At 40.6% G+C, this 23587-nt stretch overlaps 1 protein-coding gene and 1 non-coding gene across 2 annotated transcripts in view; both read right to left on the reverse strand.

Annotated features, from left to right (window-relative positions):
* Positions 1 to 2803: 2803 nt before the first annotated feature.
* The window catches only part of LOC137039468 (glycophorin-C-like), a 54546-nt gene continuing 33762 nt past the window's right edge, over positions 2804 to 23587 (reverse strand). The window contains exons 3-5 of the mRNA XM_067414780.1: positions 14383 to 14427; positions 4865 to 5032; positions 2804 to 4714 (exon numbers count right to left, since the gene is read on the reverse strand). Coding sequence (XP_067270881.1) covers positions 4704 to 4714; positions 4865 to 5032; positions 14383 to 14427 — 224 coding nt within the window. The 3' untranslated portion in view covers positions 2804 to 4703. The remainder of the gene's footprint in view (positions 4715 to 4864; positions 5033 to 14382; positions 14428 to 23587) is intronic.
* On the reverse strand, positions 6035 to 6109 carry trnaa-agc (transfer RNA alanine (anticodon AGC)). Its single transcript has one exon. It is a non-coding gene; the product is annotated as a tRNA-Ala (tRNA).

The raw sequence follows: 23587 nt of genomic DNA on the forward strand, positions 1-23587 counted from the left end.
ATTCTGACTATCCCATTTAGAAGAGGATATGTGGCCCACTCGACCCTGGAGTGGGACTGAGGGCAGAGGAATTACAGGAGCATGGGAATACCAATGGCATCGATCAGATGATGAAACAATGATGGGATTAACACATTTTCACTCACACCCAACCTGTGCTAATTTCTGATTAGCATAAACTCCCATCCCATCAGGAAGCGTTTTGGGGTGAATTCCGGCTTGCTCCACGGCGCTGGAGATGGAGAAATTGGATTAAATTCATGCCACTCACAACTGCCCTCTGGACTTATGAACACACACACACGCGCGCGCACACACACGCAACTCTGGCATCATGAAAATAGAAGACTCAAATCCATGCTAAGCTGCTTTGCAAAATCACATTAACACATTATTTAAGGCTAAAACCTTTACCCTTATCGACAGCTCAAACATCCAGATGTTCTGATGAATAAACTATAATACATTTCTTCCCTCTGTAAAATGAAAATTTAAAGACAGTTGCAGATTCTAGTGAGGAAATTCACTGTGCTACTTTAGCGAAACAACACCTACTGTAACACAGTATACAAATGCTTTAAAATAAAGTCCATTCTAATGCAATATCTGTTATAAATGAGCATAAGGTTTGTTACAAATCTATTCCGTGATTATTTACTCACCATAATGTCGATCCAAACCTGTTTTGGGCTGTTCTCAAAATGTGATGTCTAAAGGTTTGCCTGAAAATCGCAAAAAAATTAACACACAGCAACCGTATAGCTTTAAAAGACTTTAAATATACCACACACATTTTTGAAACTCGTCATATTCCCCAAAAATATAGTATTTTTATTCAATTTGGACTTGATGAAAAAAAAGCAAGAATACAGTGTAAAAAAATCTCCTTTTGGGCACTGCAAAAAACAACAACAACATAAAGGTGAGCAAATGACAGAGTTTTCATATTTAGGTGAACTATTCCTTTAATCTTACGATGAATGACTTGAAGACATCAAAATATGTAGGCTACCCTTCTTTTGTTCCCTATGCGGCATTATGCGCCTCACAGTCTCATCCTGCTATATTTACATGATATTTGAGAGATGATGGCCTTGATTCAGACTCTTCTGACAAAGGTCGACCTCTCTAAAGAGGACTGAAACTCGCTCTGTCATATCTGTCATTTTTATTCCCTGTAATGCTTCCCGCGGAGATGAGAAATCAATGCGAATTGACGCTTTTGATGATGATTAACGTCCAAACAGAGCTGGATCAAACCAACCCTATTGTGTCGTCTACTCAGGGAGGGGGAAAAAAAGAGGCTTTGTTCGGGTTCATTTGCTGCGTGTCCACAGCAGAAAATTGGCGGAAATTGCTTGGTGCTCCATCGCCGGGGATATTATTAACCTATTTAACACAAATAAACAAATCGGTCGCTAACACCTCGGGAAAGTTAATTTTCGAATCTTGCGAATGCCATTATATTTCTGACATGTTTTTGAGGCATCACGTCACCTCATCTGGATCAAACATGAGTTGGCATGATTAGATGTCGTTTTTGGCGCTGGGGTTTACTGGTGGTCTGAATGCTGTACGTCGGAGGATCTCCGGAGAGCCTCGGTGCAGAGCAAATGGCTCCGAAATAACCAGTTTCGTTTGATGTATTTGCCCATCCGCTGTTTGCTCGAGCTTCTCCCTGCTAAATTGTATTTTGCATGGTCGTATAATAGTCGCGAGTTTGGGTACGGGCTAATTCCCCTAGCGCGTATGCTATATCGGAGTTTTTCTTTGAAAGTTTCCTGCTGTTGTTGACACTTTATTTCTGCTCAACTCTCTGAGGGGGTGACGCTGTTCACCGCTAATTACAAACTGTTTTCATCCAGCCCTAATCAGGTCACTGGCTTCCGTCGTATAGCGAGATGTACCAGTTTCCACAAATTGCTGTAGACAAAAGGAGAGCTGTGTGTTTGGGCTGTTTGGTTTGTTTCTCGTATTCTGAGATGTAGCTTTTGATTTGCCTAGTCGGCTATTTTTGAAACTCTACAACTGCTGTCTTTGTTTGTTTGTCTTTTTGTTTCCTACGTGGACCGCCACACACTGTTTACATTAGCATTAGCTGCGTCTCTCATATATGTATTTTTGGAGCTCTAGCATAGTGCTACTGTATCCATAACACATATAGGTCAAACAGATATTGCAGGTGGTTCAGATTGTATAAATATCAAGCTGGATTCAAAATGAAGCAATATAAGTTTTATTTAATTGGATTCTTCTTAGATCCTGAACCTTCTGTATTTCTGTAAATTAAGAAAGTCTATATAAAATTAGTGCTCTGAAAATCAAAGGTTAAAAAATGGCTCTTATTATTAGTTTGGTTTTGAGCTCACACGAATGTTAAGTGTCTATTTATATCTGCTTACATGCAAAACTTTTAAGGATTAAAATATCCTTTATATTTTCTGTATTACTCATTTTATTCATAATTGAAGCCAAACATAGCTTAATTAGATTAACAAACAACAGACAAACCTCAAATAATACAACAAAAATGTTCTTTGGTTCATATAAAAAATGCATAAAATACACACAAACACAAATCCATTGAAATATAATGAACTTCACACACATCATGTTTGATGTTTGAACTCTACCATCACAGAAAACTTTCTGCATTCTTACATTTATAAGAAAAAAAAAACATAATTTAGCATGATTTATTGCTTGTAAAGCATGCTAAATGACCAAACATGTTCCCGACACACGCACACACGCACGCACGCACACACACACACACACACACACACACACACACACACACACACACACACACACACACACACACACACACACACACACACACACACACACACACACACACACACACACACACACACACACACACACACACATACTTGTGAAATATGAGGACACAAATGTGTATAATGACAGGGGTATGACACAGGTATTACAAGGAGAGGGTGAAATATGAGAACATTGGCCATGTCCCCACTTTTCAAAATGCTTATAAATCATACAAGATGAGTAATAATAAATAATAATATGTTTATTTTTTATAGCACCTTTCAGGAACCCAAGGCCGCTTTACAATGTAGTACAAAAACAATCGAGTAAAAATAAAAAAAATAAAAAAAGTACAAATGTAGAATGTTTCGGGGCAGGGGCAGTGTAAGGGGATAAAGAATACGGTTTGTATGGTATAAAAACCATTACGTCTACACTAAATTTTTGTTGTTGTTTTTTGTTGGTCTAACTTAAAAAGTAAGTAACCTGGTTGCCTTAAAATTTTGAGTTTATTGAAATTAAAAATTTGAGTTGATACAATGAAGGAAATTTGTTTAATAAATATAAACTCAAAATATTATTTTATCTGAACCACATAAAAAATGTCATAAATCATGACAATAGCACTATTTGGCATGTTTCACTGCGTCATCAGAAATAAAACACACACAATTACCCAATATGCTTACAAAATCTTTTAATAATCTTTTAATAAAGGTTGTCGGATCTCAAAAAATGTTCATTGTATTAACTCAAAATTTTGATTTGAATGAACTCATTTTTTTTCTAAATTTTTTACAGTGTATGGAATGTCCCCACATTTCACAAAAACAAACATGCCCACCCACACACACACGCACGCACGCACGCACGCACGCACGCACGCACGCACGCACGCACGCACACACACACACACACACACACACACACACACATGTTTAGGGTCAATTTAAATGTAACAATTTTTTTTAAAACAGTTGTGCTGCTTTTTTGTGTGGAACGTGATACCTTTTTTCTTCAAGAACAAGTTCGAAAGAACACATTTATCTCAAATATAAATCTTTTGTAACTGTTTTAACATTATGCCTTCACTGTCACTTTTGGTCAATATAATGCACCAGTGCTGAATAAAAGTAAATTACTGACCCCAAACTTTTGAACAGTAGTGTATTTAGTCATAATTTACACAATTTATTGTCATTTTTAGAGCTTTATTCTCTGTTATATGGATCAAAGCAGTGTGAACATTCTCCTAAATGTCTAATATTGGGTTCAACAAAAACACACGTTTTGAAAGACATGGGGATCAGTAAAATTCATTGAGTGAAATATTCCAGTAAACTCATGGACACCTGCCGAAGGCTCTTCCAATCGTTTTCCACGAGTGACTACAGATGTTTCAAAAGAACTGGCATAAAAGATGTCAACCTTTTGACAACTCATTATCCAGGAGCTTTTGACAACCTTCTGGATAATGAGTTGATAATGACAGAAAAGATATTGACAACCTAAATGAGTTTCTATCAAAAGATACACGCCAACCAGTCACTAATTGGCAAAACTTCTATGAAATATACATTTAATATTACCAAAAGAACTTCATAGTATATGTTCATGTGAACGATTATGGAGATAAATGGAGACATGAGTGTGTTAATTAATAGGGGAAATTTTATCAGTATAAAAACTATAGTTTTCTGTAACACAGAGAGTAAAATAATTAACACACAAGTCTTTATGCATATGGAGTTCTATTTTAGTTTTGGAATGGCTGAGTGTAGTCATCAGAAAAGGACATCTGTCGGAAAGGCATATGTGATTGGAGTGAAAAGGAAGAGGAGCCACGACAGATCCTTCTGTCGCTCGCAGTGATACATTTCACACAGGAAACGTCCCAAAAGGCTTCCCGCCAGAAGATACTAAGGCTCCTCTGTAAAACAGATTTTCGACACTATTATGAGAAGTACGACTGTCGTCACTTGGTACAAAGTTATTATTACGTTTTTAAGTAGGAGTTTTTAAGCAGGTTACTTTTCAGTTCTGAATCCAAAGAAGGAAAATAGTGGAAGTTGGCTCTTACCTTCGTCTGGATCTTCCGGACTTTCTAGGGCATCCTGCACCTCAGGGTTGCTCTTAAATGCTAAGGCCTCCTCATTGGTGTAATATGTACCTTTCTGATGGGCAAGGTAGCGGAGAACCACAATCATCATTAGCAGTATCATCACGACAACCGCTATTACAGAGACTCCTGGGTGTTGGAGCAATCACAAAAAGAACAGAATGAAATCAAGTTGATAATATACTACTCTCAAAAATAAAGTTTTTTTTTTCTCTCACAGCGATGCTCCTGGAAGGTCACTCTCCTGCAAAGTTTAGTTCCAACCCTTATTAAACACACCTGAACCAGCAAACAAAGGTCTCAGGCATACTAGAAACTTTGGCTATGTGAACGGATGTCAGTCCGAATACGATTTAGCAAGTGTGAATGGCAGAAAATCACATCAAATGCGATTTTTACAAATCCATTTCGAGTCACATTCATATGTGATTTGAAATCGCATGTCTGGGAATCTGCTTCAGTCTGACTGCTCTGATTGGATTTTGCGTGGATTATGTGACATTCTCATGGCACGTAAAATGTAAATGTCAGAAGTTGTTGTAGGAAACATGCCGAAAGTCACTGCAGAAACGAGGCTGTGTTCTTGCAAAATGCCGGATGAGCAGAAAATGACAATGTAACAGAGTGGTGCTTTAACCCTTAAAGAACTAGAACATTTTTGCGGCGCCTGATGTGCCTCTACTTTTCTTTGTTTTTCTCACCCAATCTAGCAGTTAGCATCAAGTGCATATATATTGTTTAACAGGAGAACCTGAAATTTCCATCTAGCTCTTTTGATGCCCCAATTTTACATTTATTTATTCTGAGAATGGATTAAATTAATATAATTTCAAGAAAAATGGCAGCAAAAATTTGCATTTTTTACTGTGAACTCAAACAGAACTTCATGAAGTTTGGATTTTTTTCTTTAGAAAGTTAGACTTCGTTATTTTACACTTCCAGATGAAATTTGTTCTACATGTAATAATCCCTCAGCAATTTATTATAACATTATTCTAGGCGTTTCTAGGTTTTTAAAGGTGAAAGCAGGTGTATTTTATTTACATTTACATTTATGCATTTGGCAGACGCTTTTATCCAAAGCGACTTACATTGCATTCAAGGTACACATTATACATTATTATCAGTTCTTGCTTTCCCTGGGAATCGAACCCATGACCTTGGCGTTGCTAGCGCCACGCTCTACTGGTTGAGCTACAGGAAAGCTTTATTTACTGACAATGTGTCTTAAAAAATTTCAAAGAGTAAAGTAAATAGAAAGATTGTAACAACACTGAAACAAACATTTTTCTTCAGAGAAATATATTATAATTTGAACATGAGAAACAAATGCAAACAATACAACAAGTTGTGACAACAAACCGTGTAATAAAATATACTGAGGCTATATTTACATTTGGGCGGCTATTTTCATAAACAGACATTTCAACCTCTCCGCAAATAATCTTCTCAAACACAAATTGAGGAAAATATACTGAGTGAAAACGGCGTAAAGCACAACCTACATACAAATAGAGAAATATACTGACTTTTTCTGTAATATATTTTTCTGTAAATATACTGAAGATTCTCTATTTCTGTTTGGTTACATTTGGTTTCAGTGGGTTTCAATTTACACCCACTTTCACATAAATTTTTCAGAGAAACATGTGATTGGTGCTTGAAAAGACCAAACACTGTGTTTATTGGTTGAGTTGATGACAGTTTCAACGAATCTGGGCACTGGGGGTGGGACTAATGATAAAAATAATAATTTCTGTTTGGTTCAGGGGAACAACCCAAGTATGCTTCCTTGACAAATCAATGCTGCGTATTTTGATGACGCATCCACGCTGACTACGGAGCATATTAATGATCAATCGCGAGAATCGATTGTTATACCTATGGAGGTTCTCTTCTTTACGATGCAGTTTACAGCATGCGGATTGGATTAGCGGTTTAAAAGTTATTAAACATTTTAGAATGATAGTTATTTTTTAGCCGCAAGCGGCTGTAAAGGGGACCTATTATGCAAAATTAACCTCTACGCGGTTACGCGTTTACAGATTCTAGCATATGTGAATAACAAATGCTTAGGCCCCACCCATGAGTGGTGGCGAACTCTGCCCTATAAGCATAGACCCCACCCACAGTGATGTTTAGCTCCTCGCCAGAGCATAAAACAGCAGCATTCAAGTAAGAAATGTATTCTTATTAAAGCTAAAAAGTTATTCAATCAAAAGCAGAGTGATTTTGTGTTTTTCGTTTGTCGTTTGTTGTTTTGTTTGCTGTTAATATTGTTCATATTAACAGCATATATAGCAGTGGGTACTGTATATTACGCTGCCGTTACTTTAAATCTACACTATGTTACTTTTCTGTCCGCTAGAGGTCGCCTATTCAAAACAAAGTCGTAGCTTGATGACGCCTAGTTTGAACGCAGAATCTTGGGACATGTGGTTTTCGCCTCACAGCTGGTGGAAAAGAATCGGGATAGGACTCCGGTAGAAAAACCGGTAGAATCGCAAATACACTAACACTACTTTAGTATGAAGCAGAGCAGGGCGGAATGTTGAGGGAGCTGAGCGAGGCCGCTGGAGCGGTTGAAGCGCAACACACGGCTCGCGAGCAGCGGGACTTTTATTATGATGGGACTCTGTTGCCGGCGCCATTTCTGCTTTTCCGGTCATGAGTATGAGGTAACGCAGCTCTGTTTATCATATTAGATACATTTAATTGTTTTAAAATTATGTTATGACGTTATGTGCGTTCGCTCAGCGGCTGCTGTGACACTTGTTCACACTGCTAAGATTAAAGCTTTTCTGCAGAATAAAACCGGAAATCGAGGGTAACGCAGAGATGACGCAATTGACAGGTGACGCCCTCAGATGTCCGGATCCTTGGTTAAAATAGCAATTGTCTCACAATTTACAAATAGTTGGAAACATTTAGGATATTGTAAGAACTCAACTGAACAAAATATATAACAGTGGCCTGGCGGTTTTTGGATATTTTGCTGTAAAAATACTACATAGTGCACCTTTAATACACAGATCTAATATATACGCATGTGGTGTCTTTACTTGCTGTTTATGTTCACAGACATATCCGACTGTGTTTATGTGAACTTTTTGCGTTTTTGACATAACCTTTGAAAGTATAAGTGCAATAAGCCATAAAAGAGAACTACGTTTGTGGCAAGGGGGGCGTGGTTCAGCGAGGTCTGCAGCGGAAGAGAGAGCCGCGGGACGAGCGGTAAGTGAGTGGGTTGGACGCAGATTAATAACACCTGTCTCATGTTCCAGTAATGAGCGCGGAGAGGGTATAAAACCTCGGTGGAACCAGAGACCAGGGAGAGAGAGAGACGGACGGTTGATGCCCAAACCCCAGAGACTGAGAAACCGGAACCCGGAAGTGCCGACCCGGAAGTGATCGTTGTTGCTTTGAGAAAGAGAAACTATACACTACTGAGTGTGTTTTGCCATTGAATGAGAATAAATTAAATGATAACAGCATCAACCGTCCAGCCGACCCCCTTGTCCTCTTCCTTCCTCATATTATCGAACTTTGTTACACTGGTGCCGAAACCCGGGAAGGAAGTAGGACAGCGCCGCCGCCATGCAGACGCCCTCCGCCTCGCCATTTGCGGACATTATCACATCCCTCGCGGTCCTCCATCAGGACCAACATCAAGCCATGCTGGACCTTCGGGCAGACCAGGAGCGCCGCTTCGAGGCCATTGTCCGAGGTCAGCAAGAGGACCGCGAGAAGTTCTGGAGCTGGATCGACCGGGAGGTTCGCACCGTGGCCGCCGGGCTGGCCAGCGCACCGGTCCACGTGCCCCTGCACAAAATGGGGCCACAAGATGACCCGGAGGCCTTTATTGACCTCTTTCAGAAGGCCGCGGAGGCCTGCGGGTGGCCCCGGGCACAGTGGCCGGTGCGCCTGATACCACTGCTGACAGGAGAAGCCCAGGCGGCTGCACAACAGCTACCGGTGGCGAACCTCCTTGAGTACGATGACCTGAAGAAGGCCATCCTTCAGCGGGTCGGCCGCTCCCCGGAGCAACACCGGCAGAGGTTCCGCTCCCTGGAGTGGGGAGAGGCTGGCCGACCCTTCGCGATGGCCCAACAGCTCCGGGACTCATGCCGCAGATGGCTCCTGGCCGGCGGAAGCGACGTGGACCACATCGTCGATCTGGTGGTACTGGAGCAGTTCATCGTTCGGCTCCCAAAGAAAGGCGGGGCTGCTGGGGGTGGGGGGTGACAATGGCTCTGGTTCCACGCCCTCCCCGCGCTCATTCTCCAACCCACTCCCCGCCGCAGGGGCGGCGGGTAGGCCTGGGCTGGCCTGCTGGCGGTGCGGTGATCCGGATCATTTTGTGGACCGATGTCCGATGATGGACATCGGGACAATGATCCGGATCCCGGACGTCCAGCGGACCACCCCCGATCAAGCAGGAGAGTACAAAATTCCTGTAAGTATCAAGGGGGGTACATATCAGGCCTTGGTGGATTCAAGATGTAACCAAACCTCGATCCATCAAAGCCTGATGCAGCCTGGGGCATTGGATACAAGCCGCATGGTTAAGGTGAGGTGTGTGCACGGGGATGTGGTGGAATATCCGGTTGTCCCAGTCACGATACAGTTTCGGGGGCAAAAGCATAATATAGAGGTGGCGGTTAGTCCACACCTCCGGCATCCGCTAATTCTGGGGACAAATTGGCCCGCCTTTACGGCTTTATTGGGATCGTTGTGCGCGGATGCCGCTTGGGAGAAAAAGGCGAAGAAGGGGGCGGTGCGAGTACAGCTTGGGGAGACTGAACCGGGACCCTCGGGGACAACTCCAGAGGAACCGAGCGGGATCGAGAGACTAATTCTCTCGGACCGCGATGACTTTCCTCTGGAGCAGTCACAGGATGAAACCCTTAAGAACGCTTTCCAGCAGGTCCGATCGATCGACGGACAGTCTCTCCAACCTGCCTTGCCTGTCTCCTATCCATATTTTGCCATAATAAAGGATCGGTTGTATCGAGTGACCCAAGACACTCAGACAAAGTTAGATACAACCCAGTTGTTAGTACCAAAGAACCGCCGGGAAATGCTTTTCCAGGCGGCTCACTCTAATCCGATGGCGGGCCACCTGGGACAGGCGGCCACGCTGAATCGCTTAATGACCCGATTTTTTTGGCCAGGCATTCATGACAATGTGCGCAGGTGGTGCGCGTCTTGTCCGGAATGTCAGTTGGTGAACCCGCTGGCCGCCCCAAAAGCGCCATTGCGCCCCCTTCCATTAATGCAGGTCCCCTTCGAGAGAATTGCGATGGACCTCATCGGGCCATTAGAGCGATCCGCACGCGGACATCGTTTTGCGTTAGTTATCGTGGACTACGCAACACGTTATCCGGAAGCAGTGGCTCTCCGCAACATCTCGGCGAAGAGTGTTGCGGACGCACTGTTTCGTTTAATCTCCCGAGTGGGGATTCCGAAGGAAATCCTCACTGATCAAGGCACGGCGTTTATGTCACGCACGTTAAGCGAATTGTACGGATTATTGGGCATTAAATCCATCCGAACAAGCGTCTATCACCCACAAACAGACGGCTTGGTCGAACGGTTTAATCGCACTCTTAAATCCATGATCCGTAAATTCGTACAGGAAGACGCCAAAAATTGGGATCGGTGGTTAGAACCCCTCTTATTTGTGGTGCGGGAGGTCCCGCAAGCCTCCACGGGGTTTTCCCCCTTTGAGCTTCTCTACGGACGACAGCCCCGGGGGGTGCTGGACGTCCTACGAGAAACTTGGGAGGAGGGACCTTCTTTGGCCAAGAACGAAATTCAGTATGTGCTGGACTTGCGAACAAAACTCCACACCTTGGGGCGGCTATCGAGGGAGAATTTGTTGCAAGCCCAGGACCGCCAGAGCCGGACATATAACAGGGGTACGAAGCTACGCAAATTCACACCGGGAGAGAAAGTGCTCATTCTACTCCCTACGTCGAGCTCGAAATTAATGTCAAAGTGGCAGGGGCCGTTTGAGGTCGCACGACAAGTAGGAGAGCTCGATTATGAAGTGATTCGATCCGATAGGAACGGGGCACGTCAAATATACCACCTCAACCTGCTTAAAAAATGGAATGAGGTGGAATCAGTGTTGTTGGCAACGGTGATCGGGGGAGAGGATGATCTCGGGCCAGAGGCGAGCATTAAAGCACAATCAGTCGCGCTGGCCCCTGGGGGAGATCACCTCTCACCGTTCCAACTCACTGATTTATCAAAATTACAGGCGGAGTTCGCAGACGTGTTCTCGCCCCTACCGGGACGTACCGACTTGATTCAGCACCATATCGAGACCGAGCCGGGCGTGGTAGTTCGCAGCCGGCCGTATCGTTTGCCTGAACACAAGAAAAAGGTAGTTCAGGAAGAATTAGGCGCAATGCTCGACATGGGAGTAATCGAGGAGTCCAACAGTGACTGGGCGAGCCCGATAGTTTTGGTCCCCAAAACAGACGGCTCCGTCAGGTTCTGTGTGGACTACCGCAAGGTGAACGCTGTGTCGAAATTCGACGCATATCCAATGCCGCGGGTTGACGAGTTGCTTGATCGGTTGGGCACGGCTCGATTTTATTCGACACTGGACTTAACAAAGGGCTATTGGCAGATCCCCTTGTCTCCATTGTCCAAAGAAAAGACAGCTTTCACCACGCCGTTTGGATTACACCAATTTGTCACGCTTCCTTTCGGGTTGTTCGGGGCGCCCGCTACCTTTCAGCGCCTCATGGACAGGATTTTGCGTTCCCATGCCGCATATGCTGCTGCCTATCTGGATGATATCGTGATTTACAGTCACGATTGGCAGCGGCATATGCAGCATGTCAGGGCGGTCTTGAGGTCGCTGAGGGGAGCGGGGCTTACGGCCAACCCGAAGAAGTGTGCGATTGGGCGGGTGGAAGTAAGGTATCTGGGCTTCCACTTGGGTCATGGACAGGTGCGTCCCCAAATTGATAAGACCGCAGCAATTGCAACCTGTCCGAGACCCAAGACCAAAAAGGAGGTTAGGCAGTTCTTGGGGCTGGCGGGATATTATAGACGGTTCATACCAAATTATTCGGACCTCACCAGCCCTTTGACTGACCTGACTAGAAAGGGGCTACCAGATGCGGTCCAGTGGACGGAGCCGTGTCAACAGGCTTTTACCCGAGTGAAGGCTGCTCTATGTGGCGGGCCGCTTTTACACTCCCCTGACTTTTCTCTCCCTTTCTTGTTGCAGACTGACGCGTCGGACAGGGGGCTGGGCGCAGTCCTGGCCCAGGAGGTGGAGGGGGGAGAGCGGCCGGTGCTGTACATTAGCCGTAAGCTCTCCAAGAGGGAAGCTAAGTACAGCACCATAGAGAAGGAGTGTCTGGCCATCAGGTGGGCCGTTCTCACCCTCCGCTACTACCTCCTGGGGCGGGAGTTCACCCTCTGTTCGGACCACGCTCCTCTCCAATGGCTCCACCGCATGAAGGATACCAACGCGCGGATCACCCGTTGGTATCTAGCTCTTCAGCCGTTTAAATTCAAGGTGGTCCACAGGCCGGGTGCTCAGATGCCTGAGTCGGGCGGTGGGGGTATGTGGCAAGGGGGGCGTGGTTCAGCGAGGTCTGCAGCGGGAGAGAGAGCCGCGGGACGAGCGGTAAGTGAGTGGGTTGGACGCAGATTAATAACACCTGTCTCTTGTTCCAGTAATGAGCGCGGAGAGGGTATAAAACCTCGGTGGAACCGGAGACCAGGGAGAGAGAGAGACGGACGGTTGATGCCCAAACCCCAGAGACTGAGAAACCGGAACCCGGAAGTGCCGACCCGGAAGTGATCGTTGTTGCTTTGAGAAAGAGAAACTATACACTACTGAGTGTGTTTTGCCATTGAATGAGAATAAATAAACAGCATCAACCGTCCAGCCGACCCCCGTGTCCTCTTCCTTCCTCATATTATCGAACTTTGTTACAACGTTTTATACTCACAGGACGCGCAAGACTAAAAACAACTTTACACTGGCATGGGACACATACAATTAATTTGAACAGTTGTGATACACAATGGGGACAGTCAACTGTTTTTGATCAGATTCCAATCTAATACACAAATAATCGGATTTGGACTGACAGTGTGAACATAGCCTTCAAACAGTTGTGTTGAAGCAAGAAACTAAACTCTGCAGGAAAGTGGCCCTCCAGGACAGATTTTGGACATCCCTGCCATAGAAAAACCATTTTGGATTGCCAAAAGAATCTTTCAGAAAACAGTTCTTAAAATATATATCTTTTTAAATCTAAAGAACCTTTATCGACTAAAGAACCTTTTGTGGCATGGAAAGCTTCCGTGGATGCTAATGGTTTTTCATGGAAACTTTAATGCAGTAAAGAATCTTTCTTTTTAAGGGTGTTACACAACAACAATGTACTAAAAATGGAAATGTTTTTCCTTTGCGTAATTTTTTTTCCGTGTACACATGACAACTTTGTCAAAACAATCCCTGTTCACATGGATACGCGAAATTGACAAAAAACATTGTATTATTCATGCCAGGCCAGTAGATGGCAGTGTCACTTTATAAAGCAACACTAAAAGACAGAACACATAATACGCATGAACATTTGCGTATACAAAAATAATTATTTTCAGGCCCCCAAAATAACATTGTCGTGTAAATGAACAGCCAAATTATTCTTGTAAGCTGTAAATAATAAATGCCATTTTATTCCACATGGAAATAAGTTTATACAGCCTCTTATTTACATGAAGTAAACATCATGCTGCTTGATTATTTTACCATATATAATTGCTGCCGTGATAACGGCCCATTTCAAATGTTTACGTGCTTTTCTTATTTATTGAGCAGTGATGAAATATATTTACTTTGTAAATACTTGCTAGCATATCAGTAATAAAAGTCTAGATCTTTAAAATACATCTAAATTACAGCGAAGCACAACTGTATGGTGCTCTGCAGAGGTCAAAAAGGATATAAATAGTGAATTTTGAAGATATCTCTTCTTGAAAACTTGAAAAAAAGAGATGTGGATTTGGACAGCAATTAATTATCACACAACCTTGGTTTTTGCCAAAAAAACAATAGGTAATTTGGCAGGGGATTTTTGCAGGGGTGGTGGGAGAAAAACACTGACATTCTGTATTCGGACTGCAATAAAATCACTGACTAGCCCCTGTCAATGATGAAAATACCTTATGACCCCATGAGAAACAATTACCATCCTAAAGGGCTTAAGAGTGTATGGAAAAAACTGTTTTCTTCAGAGAGGGCGGGGCTTTAATTGATTGGAATGTGGAAAGTGTGCGTGGCTGTGAGTAAAACGTGAGGTTGAATAACATATAAAGCAAATTTACTCAATAATACAGCCTTAAATATCCATTGGGATGCTTATATTATCAGTGTGGCCTTGTATGATTCAAAAAGTTGTAGATGAATGGATCATCTTTTGATATGATTGCATTCTTACCCAACAGAATGAGTTGCTCTGATTGGTCGGCAATGGGAGCCACATCTGAAACAAAACCAAAACATTCAATGTATTTTTTTTATTGCATTGATTCAATGGTTGACTCCAAGAACTTTGTGTTTTTCAAGAATGTCTCAGAAGCTGCACTTGAAAACAATCTTAATGGAGGGAGCACAGATCTTGGAGAGGAAGCACCATGAAAAGGATCATTTGGGCAATGAAGATGATCTGAATTCGAGTGCAAACATATGCTCTCCACTCGCAGAATGCCGCATTTTCTTATTGCAGGGCTTCCCAAAGGACACAAAATGTGAATGTGAGCTCTCTAAAGAGATAGTTCAACCAAAATGCATCATTTACTTACCCTCATGTCATTCCAAAGCCATATGAGTTTCAAAAGAGGTCCATACCACTTGTGTGCTACAGTCTAAGGGATTTTTTTAGATTTGTAGATAGTTTGTTTTGTTCCAAAACAGGGACAGAGATTTGTTACAATGTTGCATTTTCTTGTTTACATCTGGTTTATGTTCCTCTGTGTCATCACTTAAGATGGATTGAAAATTGATTTGTTACATTTATATTGCGCTTTTCTAGGCACCCAAAGCGCTTTGCATAGAATGGGGAATCTCCTCAACCACCACCAATGTGCAGCATCCACCTGGATGATGCGACGGCAGCCATATTGCGCCAGAACGCCCACCGCACACCAGCTGATTGGAGGAGAGGAGACAGAGTGATTAAGCTAATCATTATATGGGGATTATTAGGAGACCAATGGGCGGGCAAATTTGGCCAGGATGCCGGGGTTACACCCCTACTCTTTATCGAAGGACATCCTGGGATTTTTAACAACCACAGAGAGTCGGGACCTCGGTTTTACGTCTCATCCGAAGACGAAAAGTTCGCTCCATGAGTTTATTGTGGTTTCAGAAGTCATACAATAGCTTTGTGAAGGAAAGAAATTTCTGTAATTATTTGCATATAAGCATATACAAAAAAGGAACGAAATATGATCAACAGCAAGACGTCAAATCTGGTGCTTTGACTTTTTGGAATTTGAAATGTTGGTCAACCTGTCGTATGGTTTGAGAAGAACCGATCTTTAAATATCTCTAATGGTTTCTGTGAGACAGCAGTGACACTAATTGGAGAAAGTGTGGAGAAGTTTAAGAATCTTGCTTCCAAAAGTGTTCTCCTAGAGTTTCAGAACACAAATCTCAATAATGTGTCAAACTGTGGTCAGATTAGCTGAGATACCAGTCAAAGATCTCAAAATTAGCTCCAACATTTATATTTTTTCAAGACCAACTTTCTGGTTGAGTAATATATTATATTCACAATACAATTCACAAACAATAATATTCAGCTTTCTTATTTTTCTTCTCCCAAATGGCAGTCAATGGTAGCCCTATCAACGGAACATAGGAAAATTATAAAATTTGGCACAATTGTATATATGTTCATCAATAGTAATTGGACCAAATTTGGAGTCTCTAGGACCAGCTTTACAGTGCCACCCCCAGATAAAAAAATAAAAAAAACACACATAATTGAAATGGCTATAACTTTTGAACTATTTGATATAGAAAAATGAAACTTTCATCATGATCACATCTGACCCATTACAGCAATGGCCCTTTTGAAAAGTACAGTATTCAGTTTTTTCACCAACTCAAACTTGGCAGAGATGATTGGACCGAGCTGCAAAGAAATTACTTAACAGAATCCTCTGAAAAAAAAAAAAAATGTTGTAACAAACTTGGCGACCCGAAATTGGTTCAGAGACTGTGTCTCGGCCAAATTTTGATCAATCAAAATGAAAATTGGTACGCTTCTTCGAAACCACGATCTGTGGGACCATGCCAAATTTGGGAACAGCGCCACCCACAGGTCATGAGATATGAAACCTGTCAGAATCTTGGTGTCTATGGATTCCTTGTGTCATGAAGAATCCGTGGATACTTTTGCCAGAATCGGACAAACCATGTGACCGCCATTTTAAATTTTGGCAACATTTTTTTTGTCACAAATTGCAATATACTGTACTTTAAAATATTTCACATCTTCACGAAATTGGGCAGGGATGATGGAAATTATGTCCTGAACCTACCTGAGAAGTTTTAACACAGCGCCACTTAGTATTCCAGAAATATGTTTTGCAAAAACGTATAACTATTAAAAACAAAGTTCAAAATTATATTTTTTTTATGTCATTATGCTCCTTAGATTATGCCGATTCCGATGATGTCTCATTTGTCATTTTCCAAACATGTGACTCTACCATATTGAAGCAAATGAAAATACAAATTTTGACCAATTTTGTCCAAAATCGGCTCAGATGATCTTTGGAGCGAGTCAACAGAAATGACTGAATAGATTCATGATATCCACTACTATTCCTGAGAAATCTCTGAAGTTGACTCTCTTGCCTATGTTTGTCTTTATGTTAGTTAGCTTAGCATGCTAATTGGATCATTGTAAATTTGCTTCTGTTTTAGACAGTAATTATAGTAGTTATTAGTAGATATAGTAGTTAATAGACAGTAGTTATTTTTTCTGAGAATAAGTTGATTCTTTCTTGAACTATGGAACTTCGGCAACATGACTGTCTAGTGGCACAAGAGGAGCAACAGGCACCTGACCTAGAGATAGCTGACCCATGTGGGACAACTTTATAAAAAAATATGTGTAATGTTCTGTCATTTAGAGGCAATAGCTGCAGTTCTGCCTTCCAAAAATTAAGTCTTTGTAAAATTAAGCAAACTGTTTTATATGTGGCATGCTGTTTAAAGCAAAAGGCAATTAGCTTTGAAGATTGTTTGATCAAACTGCTGCTATAGCAGCTATATTTTATTATTACAGTTGTAGACTTTGCTATTCTCATAGAATTAGATACATTTTCAAAACTAGCATCAATGATGCTGGTGTGAACAGGTCTTTTACTATTTTCAGTGAATTTTTGCAGGCGAAATCCTGAAGGCAAGAGATTTGGAATTTAGCATTAAAAAACAAAAAAAATTCTAATGCAGAGTGTTAGTCAATGTGCTGTTACAAACTTACCGATACACGATAAGTTGGTTATACCACACTGACTAATAGTGACTCAGCAGTGCGTCATACATTTCTACACTATTGACAAGAGACCCTTTTTGTTCACAAAATTCTGCAGAAGTTTTGCTAATGCGGACGCACCTTTATTAAGCATCCGAGACAAGTTTCATGAATGAACCATCAATGAGATCTCAATTAAGTCTCCTGAGCAATGGAGGAGCAACTTTCAAGCAATTAAAGCCCTTGGCGGTGATGTGTGGTTACGTCTGACAGAGTCTCTGTGTGTCTGAGCGGTTTTGCACAGCTCATTAATGCTTAATTACCTGCTACATCTAGGTGTTAGCCTATCATTACTGCTCCATTAATCAGAGCTTAAAATGCACTGCCCACTCAGAGCCATTTAACAACAAGCGTCAATAAGAGAGAGAAGGGGGCGGCTAGGAGAGGACATCATGATAATGAAGCACCTTGAATTGAAGAGGAGAGATACTGGCTCTGTTCCAAAACCTAGTGAGATAACAGCGTAGGAAGCATTTCTAGACATCACAGACACACTCATGATGCAAAAGCTGTTCTAAAAGGTAGGTACCTGTCAATGTAATGTTAATTTAGTACAAAAGAAAATCCCAAAAAATAAAATACCCTGAACATATAATAATGTCTTTGTCATAAATAATTAATTGTAATTAACGTTAAAAAAAAATTTGGTTGCATTTTTCATTATGCCCCCTAATAAGGGCTCTCTAGTATTATTTCCAATCAAAAAACAAACAAACAAACAAACATACAAATAAAAAAATTCAGAATGCAAATTTTTTTTTTTTTTTTAAATGGTTTTATCTCTTCACCATGGCACCTGTTAGTGGGTGGGATATGTTAGGCAGCAAGTGAACATTTTGGCTAAATCTGAAATCCTCATCTACTATTCCCTACGTTAGTCCATTAATATAGTTCACTTGAAGGAGGAAATTAAATGAAAACAAGTGAGTTCATTCGGACAGCCATTGTTTGTACATTGGCTGTACACTCGTTATTGCGGTGCAATGTGGGATTGAATGAGTGCACTCAATAATGTCCACTATGGTTTCGGACACCACTACAAATGGCTGTCCCTTCAAATAATGCCCTATCAGAGGGTATAGGGGCCGATTTCGGACTTAGCCCTAGTTGATGTGTTAGAAGCGGGAAAAATGGGCAAGCTTAAGGCGAGTTTGAGTGATCTGCAGTGGTTAGGAGTTTAAAGTCGATCAAAAGTGGTCCAAAAAAGAACAGTGGTGAACCAGCGACAGGGTGGCCAAGGCTCATTGGGCCCATGCGGTCTGATCAAACAGACTGTAGCTCAAATTGCTCAAGAAGTTAATGCTGGTTCTGACAGAAAGGTGTCAGAATAGACATTCCCATACGGAAATGTAATATATGTGTATATATGAAATATCAATATATGCGATATATGTGATATATAAAGTAAAAACATATGAAACATATTAGAAATTGGAACAATTACATATATTGACATATAAATGTATCCCATATATTATATATATGGGATACATTTATATAATATATGGGATACATTTATATGTCAATATATCCCATATATTATATATGTTTATATAACATATTTTGACATATAGGTTTCATATGTGAAATATCCTAATATGCTCATATAGAGTAAAAACATAAATGCACATATATGCACAGCATCAGATATTCCAAATATTGACATATATCTTTAGTCCACATATCATATATGTTTACATTATATATGTGACAAATCACTATCACTGTCAAATGTCGTAGAGTCTTAAAATATATACTATGTATAAAACAAATGACATTTAAAATATTTATAATGTTACTTATTGTCAGGTGAGGCAAGAGATGAAGGACTCAAGGGTGCAGAGGTTAAAGGGCTTTTTTTTATTAGACTTCAAAATAAACAATCGAAACAAACAAACCCCTTCATGCTTGTAACTGGCTCGCCTTAGTTTATTATACAACAAGAAAGCCTAAAAAAAAAAAACGGGAATTCACTTTTGCTCAAACTAACTGTAAGATTCTCAATGAGGGAGTGAAAATAATTTGTAGCTATTTAACCACTGAATTAGATAACATAGTAGCAATTAGCACATGGATGGAAATCCAAGACAGTATTGTGAATATCAAAGCTCAACACTATAAGTAAACAAATAAACAGTAAATCAATTCCAAACCCACAATACTAGTGATACACAAAACTACTAGTGATACAGAAAAATACTAGTGATACACAAACAAAAAACAGTACCAAACCATTCAAAATGCCGTAGAGGGAAGATGATATATAGTCTGCAATGTAAGTCTCTTATATGAGTGTTGTAGAAGTCCCAGTCCCAGCAGGCAATGAAGATATACAATCCTAAATCCTAGATTAGGCACTGGCACAATCCAACACAGGTAAGAAGTAGGTATCAGTGCACTCAAGCCCCATAACAGAGTCCTCTGCAAGTTTCTCTGCAAACTTCCAAACACTATGTATTAACATTTTTATGGGTACATCAAAATATGCATTTGAATAAGATTGTAAAGCATTAGAATGTACAATTCACTTAACTCTCAAACACAATGTGATTCCAGGCATTTACACCCATGCTCCATTGCCATGCCTCTCCTCTATGCTACTTGTAACCTTAAAACCACTTCCTCCCTTTGTTGCCCTCTAGAGGACAGGATGAAAAGTGTCACCCATGTACCAGGGTAACCGTTACATGCTACACAGAACAAAACATGAAAGTACACGCCACAAGCCGCATGCTAAACAAACAACCCTAAACACATGGACAAAAGAGTGTATACTGCCCAAGCAAAACTAGATGCTCACACGAGACCACGCAAATGCTCAAAGTGTAAACTCACAATGGGAAGAAAAACACACATGGAGCTTTTAATGTCCGAAGCCTGAACCAAAACTAAATTAGAATGAAATGCCAGGATTAAAACACCACTATATAAATCCATATAAAATACTATACAAGCATACTGAATGTCTGCATATATTATGTTTAAATAAACTTACATATATAAATTCGAAATATATGGTTTACATATATGGCATTATACAGTACCATATAAAAGTCATCATATAAATAATTTATATATATGTATATATAATAATTCTTCTATGGGTATTTCATAGTATAATATTTCATGGTATAAACCTATATCTTCATATATCATGAGAATGTATATATGTGCTAATAATGTATTGCCTTATATGAAACATATATAACATCACTACTCGGATATAGAGACATATATGTACATATATTACATTTACGTATGGGGCATCGCAGTTTGTTGTGTATGGGGCTGCATAGCCGCAGACCAGTCAGGGTGCCCATGCTGACCCCTGTCCACACCAAAAGCACCAACAGTGGGCACGTGAGCATCAGAACTGGACCATGGAGCAATGGAAGAAGGTGGCCTGGTCTGATGAACCATGTTTTCTTTTACATCACATGGATGGCCGGGTGTATGTGCGTTGCTTACCTGGGGAACGCATGGCTCCAGGATGCACTATGGGAAGGAGGCAAGCTGGCGGCAGTAGTCTGATGCTTTGGGAAATATTCAGCTGGGAAACCATGGTTCCTGCCATCCATGTGGATGTTTCTTTGACACACATATCACCTACCTAATCATTGTTGCAGACCATGTTCACCCTTTCATGGAAACAGTATGTTGGCTGTGGCCTCTTTCAGCAGGATGCCACAAAGCAAAATATTTTAAGTAATGGTTTGAGGAGCACGAGTTTGAGGTGTTGACTTGGCCTCCAAATTCCCCAGATCTCAATGCAATCGAGCATCTGTGGGATGTGCAGAACAAACCAGTACGATCCATAGAGGGCCCACCTTGCTACTCACAGGACTTAAAGGATCTGCTGCTAACATCTTGGTGCCACACCTTCAGGGGTCTAGTGGAGTCCATGCCTGGATCATATGGAAATCGCACAGTAACTTTTACTTCTATCAGAAAACATATTACAGGAGCTCCTTTTGTAGTTGCTGTTTAATTGGTAGTTCAAAGTTCAAATTCATAAAAAAAAATTCTTGAGACATGGCACAGTTGCTCATGTCACCATCGCCAGCTCTCTTTGAAAACAAAAGCTTCTGAGAGCTTTGTTGCTGCAAATGATCTAGGGCAGCTGCCTAAGTATGCAGTAGGCAAGCAAATGCACTAGGTTTTGGAACACAGCCTATGTGTGTGTGTGTGTGTGTGTGTGTGTGTGTGTGTGTGTGTGTGTGTGATTGAATGAGAAAGCTCTCGAGCTGATTAATTGTGTGAATAAAGAGCCCAAATGCAATTCTAAGTGAGATGTTTTCCAGAATCCTTCCTTTTGACCTCCGTCCACCTCTCTTCCTCAGTTTATCGGCCTATCTTTTTTTCTTCTTCTTTTCTATTCTCTGTACCCCCCCACCCACCCACCCCAATTCCAAGCCTCATTAAATCCCTCGTCAGCAGCTCTACATCTCATCAGTCACTGCCTCATTTACACACGTCCATCTGTTGGATGCAAGATCACACACACGCTCTCTCTCTCACAGCAGAGATGCATTACAGACCCTATGCATTGTTCCTGTTCCTTTGGTGTTTACAGTTCTGCTAAATTAGTTAAAACTCATCTGTGTTCAGTTGGGAAGAGGTTATGTGAGCTGAATAAATTACTAAATATTATTTTCTTGCCAGGCATGTTAACAGGCCTTTAATCATGATGTTATTATATAATTGATATGACATGTGATGTGATATGATATTGATATGATTGATATGAGGATATATGATACATTTTATATGCTATATAAGAAATATTATATGATATATGCAACCCGATCACACATAAATGCGTATAAATAGTACGAGTGTGCAATGTCGTGGAATGTATACGCCAAAACTCATTTTGGCGTGCATATGATACGCTGTTTTTCGCGTGCATATGATACGCACTTTATGGAGTATATATGACACGCGCTTGGGTAGGTTTAGGGTGGTGGGGTGGGGGGTTCGTATGTATAATACGCCATAAAATGCGTATCATATGCACGCGAAAAACAGCGTGCCATAGACACGCCAAAATGAGTTTTGGCGTATACATTCCACGACATTGCACACTCGTACTATTTATACGCATTTTTGTGAGAATACCCTGATATATGATATGATATATGACATGAAATTTGATATGATATAATTGATATATTACATGATATATGACATGAAATATGACATTACATGATATAATACAAAATTATTACATCACAAAACAAAACAAAAAATATTGGCAGAATATTATCTTTTTATTTAACTAAAAACAAAAACAAATGAAAAGTACCAGAATGAGTAACAGGGTTTTAAATTAATAAATACATTTTATGAATCCATCCATGAATATAATATAATGTAATATAATATAATATAATATAATATAATATAATATAATATAATATAATATAATATAATATAATATAATAATTATTATTCAAGAACATTATTATTAAGTTGTAAAATAAATGAAAAATGCAAGAATAAATATGATGGTTATAAATTAGACCTAAATTAAATTATTTTATTAATTCAACAAGAATCACAAAAAATAAATAATATAAATAATAATAATAATGATATATATATATATATATATATATATATATATATATATATATATATATATATATATATATATATATATATATATATATATATATATTTGACTGATTCTTGCGAGTAGATAAGTGTTTTACTTGACTTCAGTACTTCAGTAACTGAAACAAGACCTGCTTGGGTGTTTTTTGTTAAAACACACACACAGACACAAACTCATAATCGCACACAAAAGCATAAATCCATGCTGACTTTAAATCAAAGCAAGGCGAGGCTTTACAAACGAATTGTTTCTCATTCGAGTGTCAACTTAAGTTGTTTTGGAAACCTCTCTTTGATGCTGAGTGACAAACACGGCCGCTGTTGATCTTTACATGTCCCCTACAGAGCGGGGGCCCCTCGCTCTGTCAGTCGCTCCATCACTCTAACCCTGGCCCACATTCAGCACAAACAAACAAACAAACAAACAAACAAACAAACAAACAAACAAACAAACACCTGCAGCAGTTTCCCTCCCGGC

This window comes from Pseudorasbora parva, chromosome 14 (assembly GCF_024679245.1).
Source record: "Pseudorasbora parva isolate DD20220531a chromosome 14, ASM2467924v1, whole genome shotgun sequence".
In the NCBI taxonomy this organism is placed as follows: domain Eukaryota; kingdom Metazoa; phylum Chordata; class Actinopteri; order Cypriniformes; family Gobionidae; genus Pseudorasbora; species Pseudorasbora parva.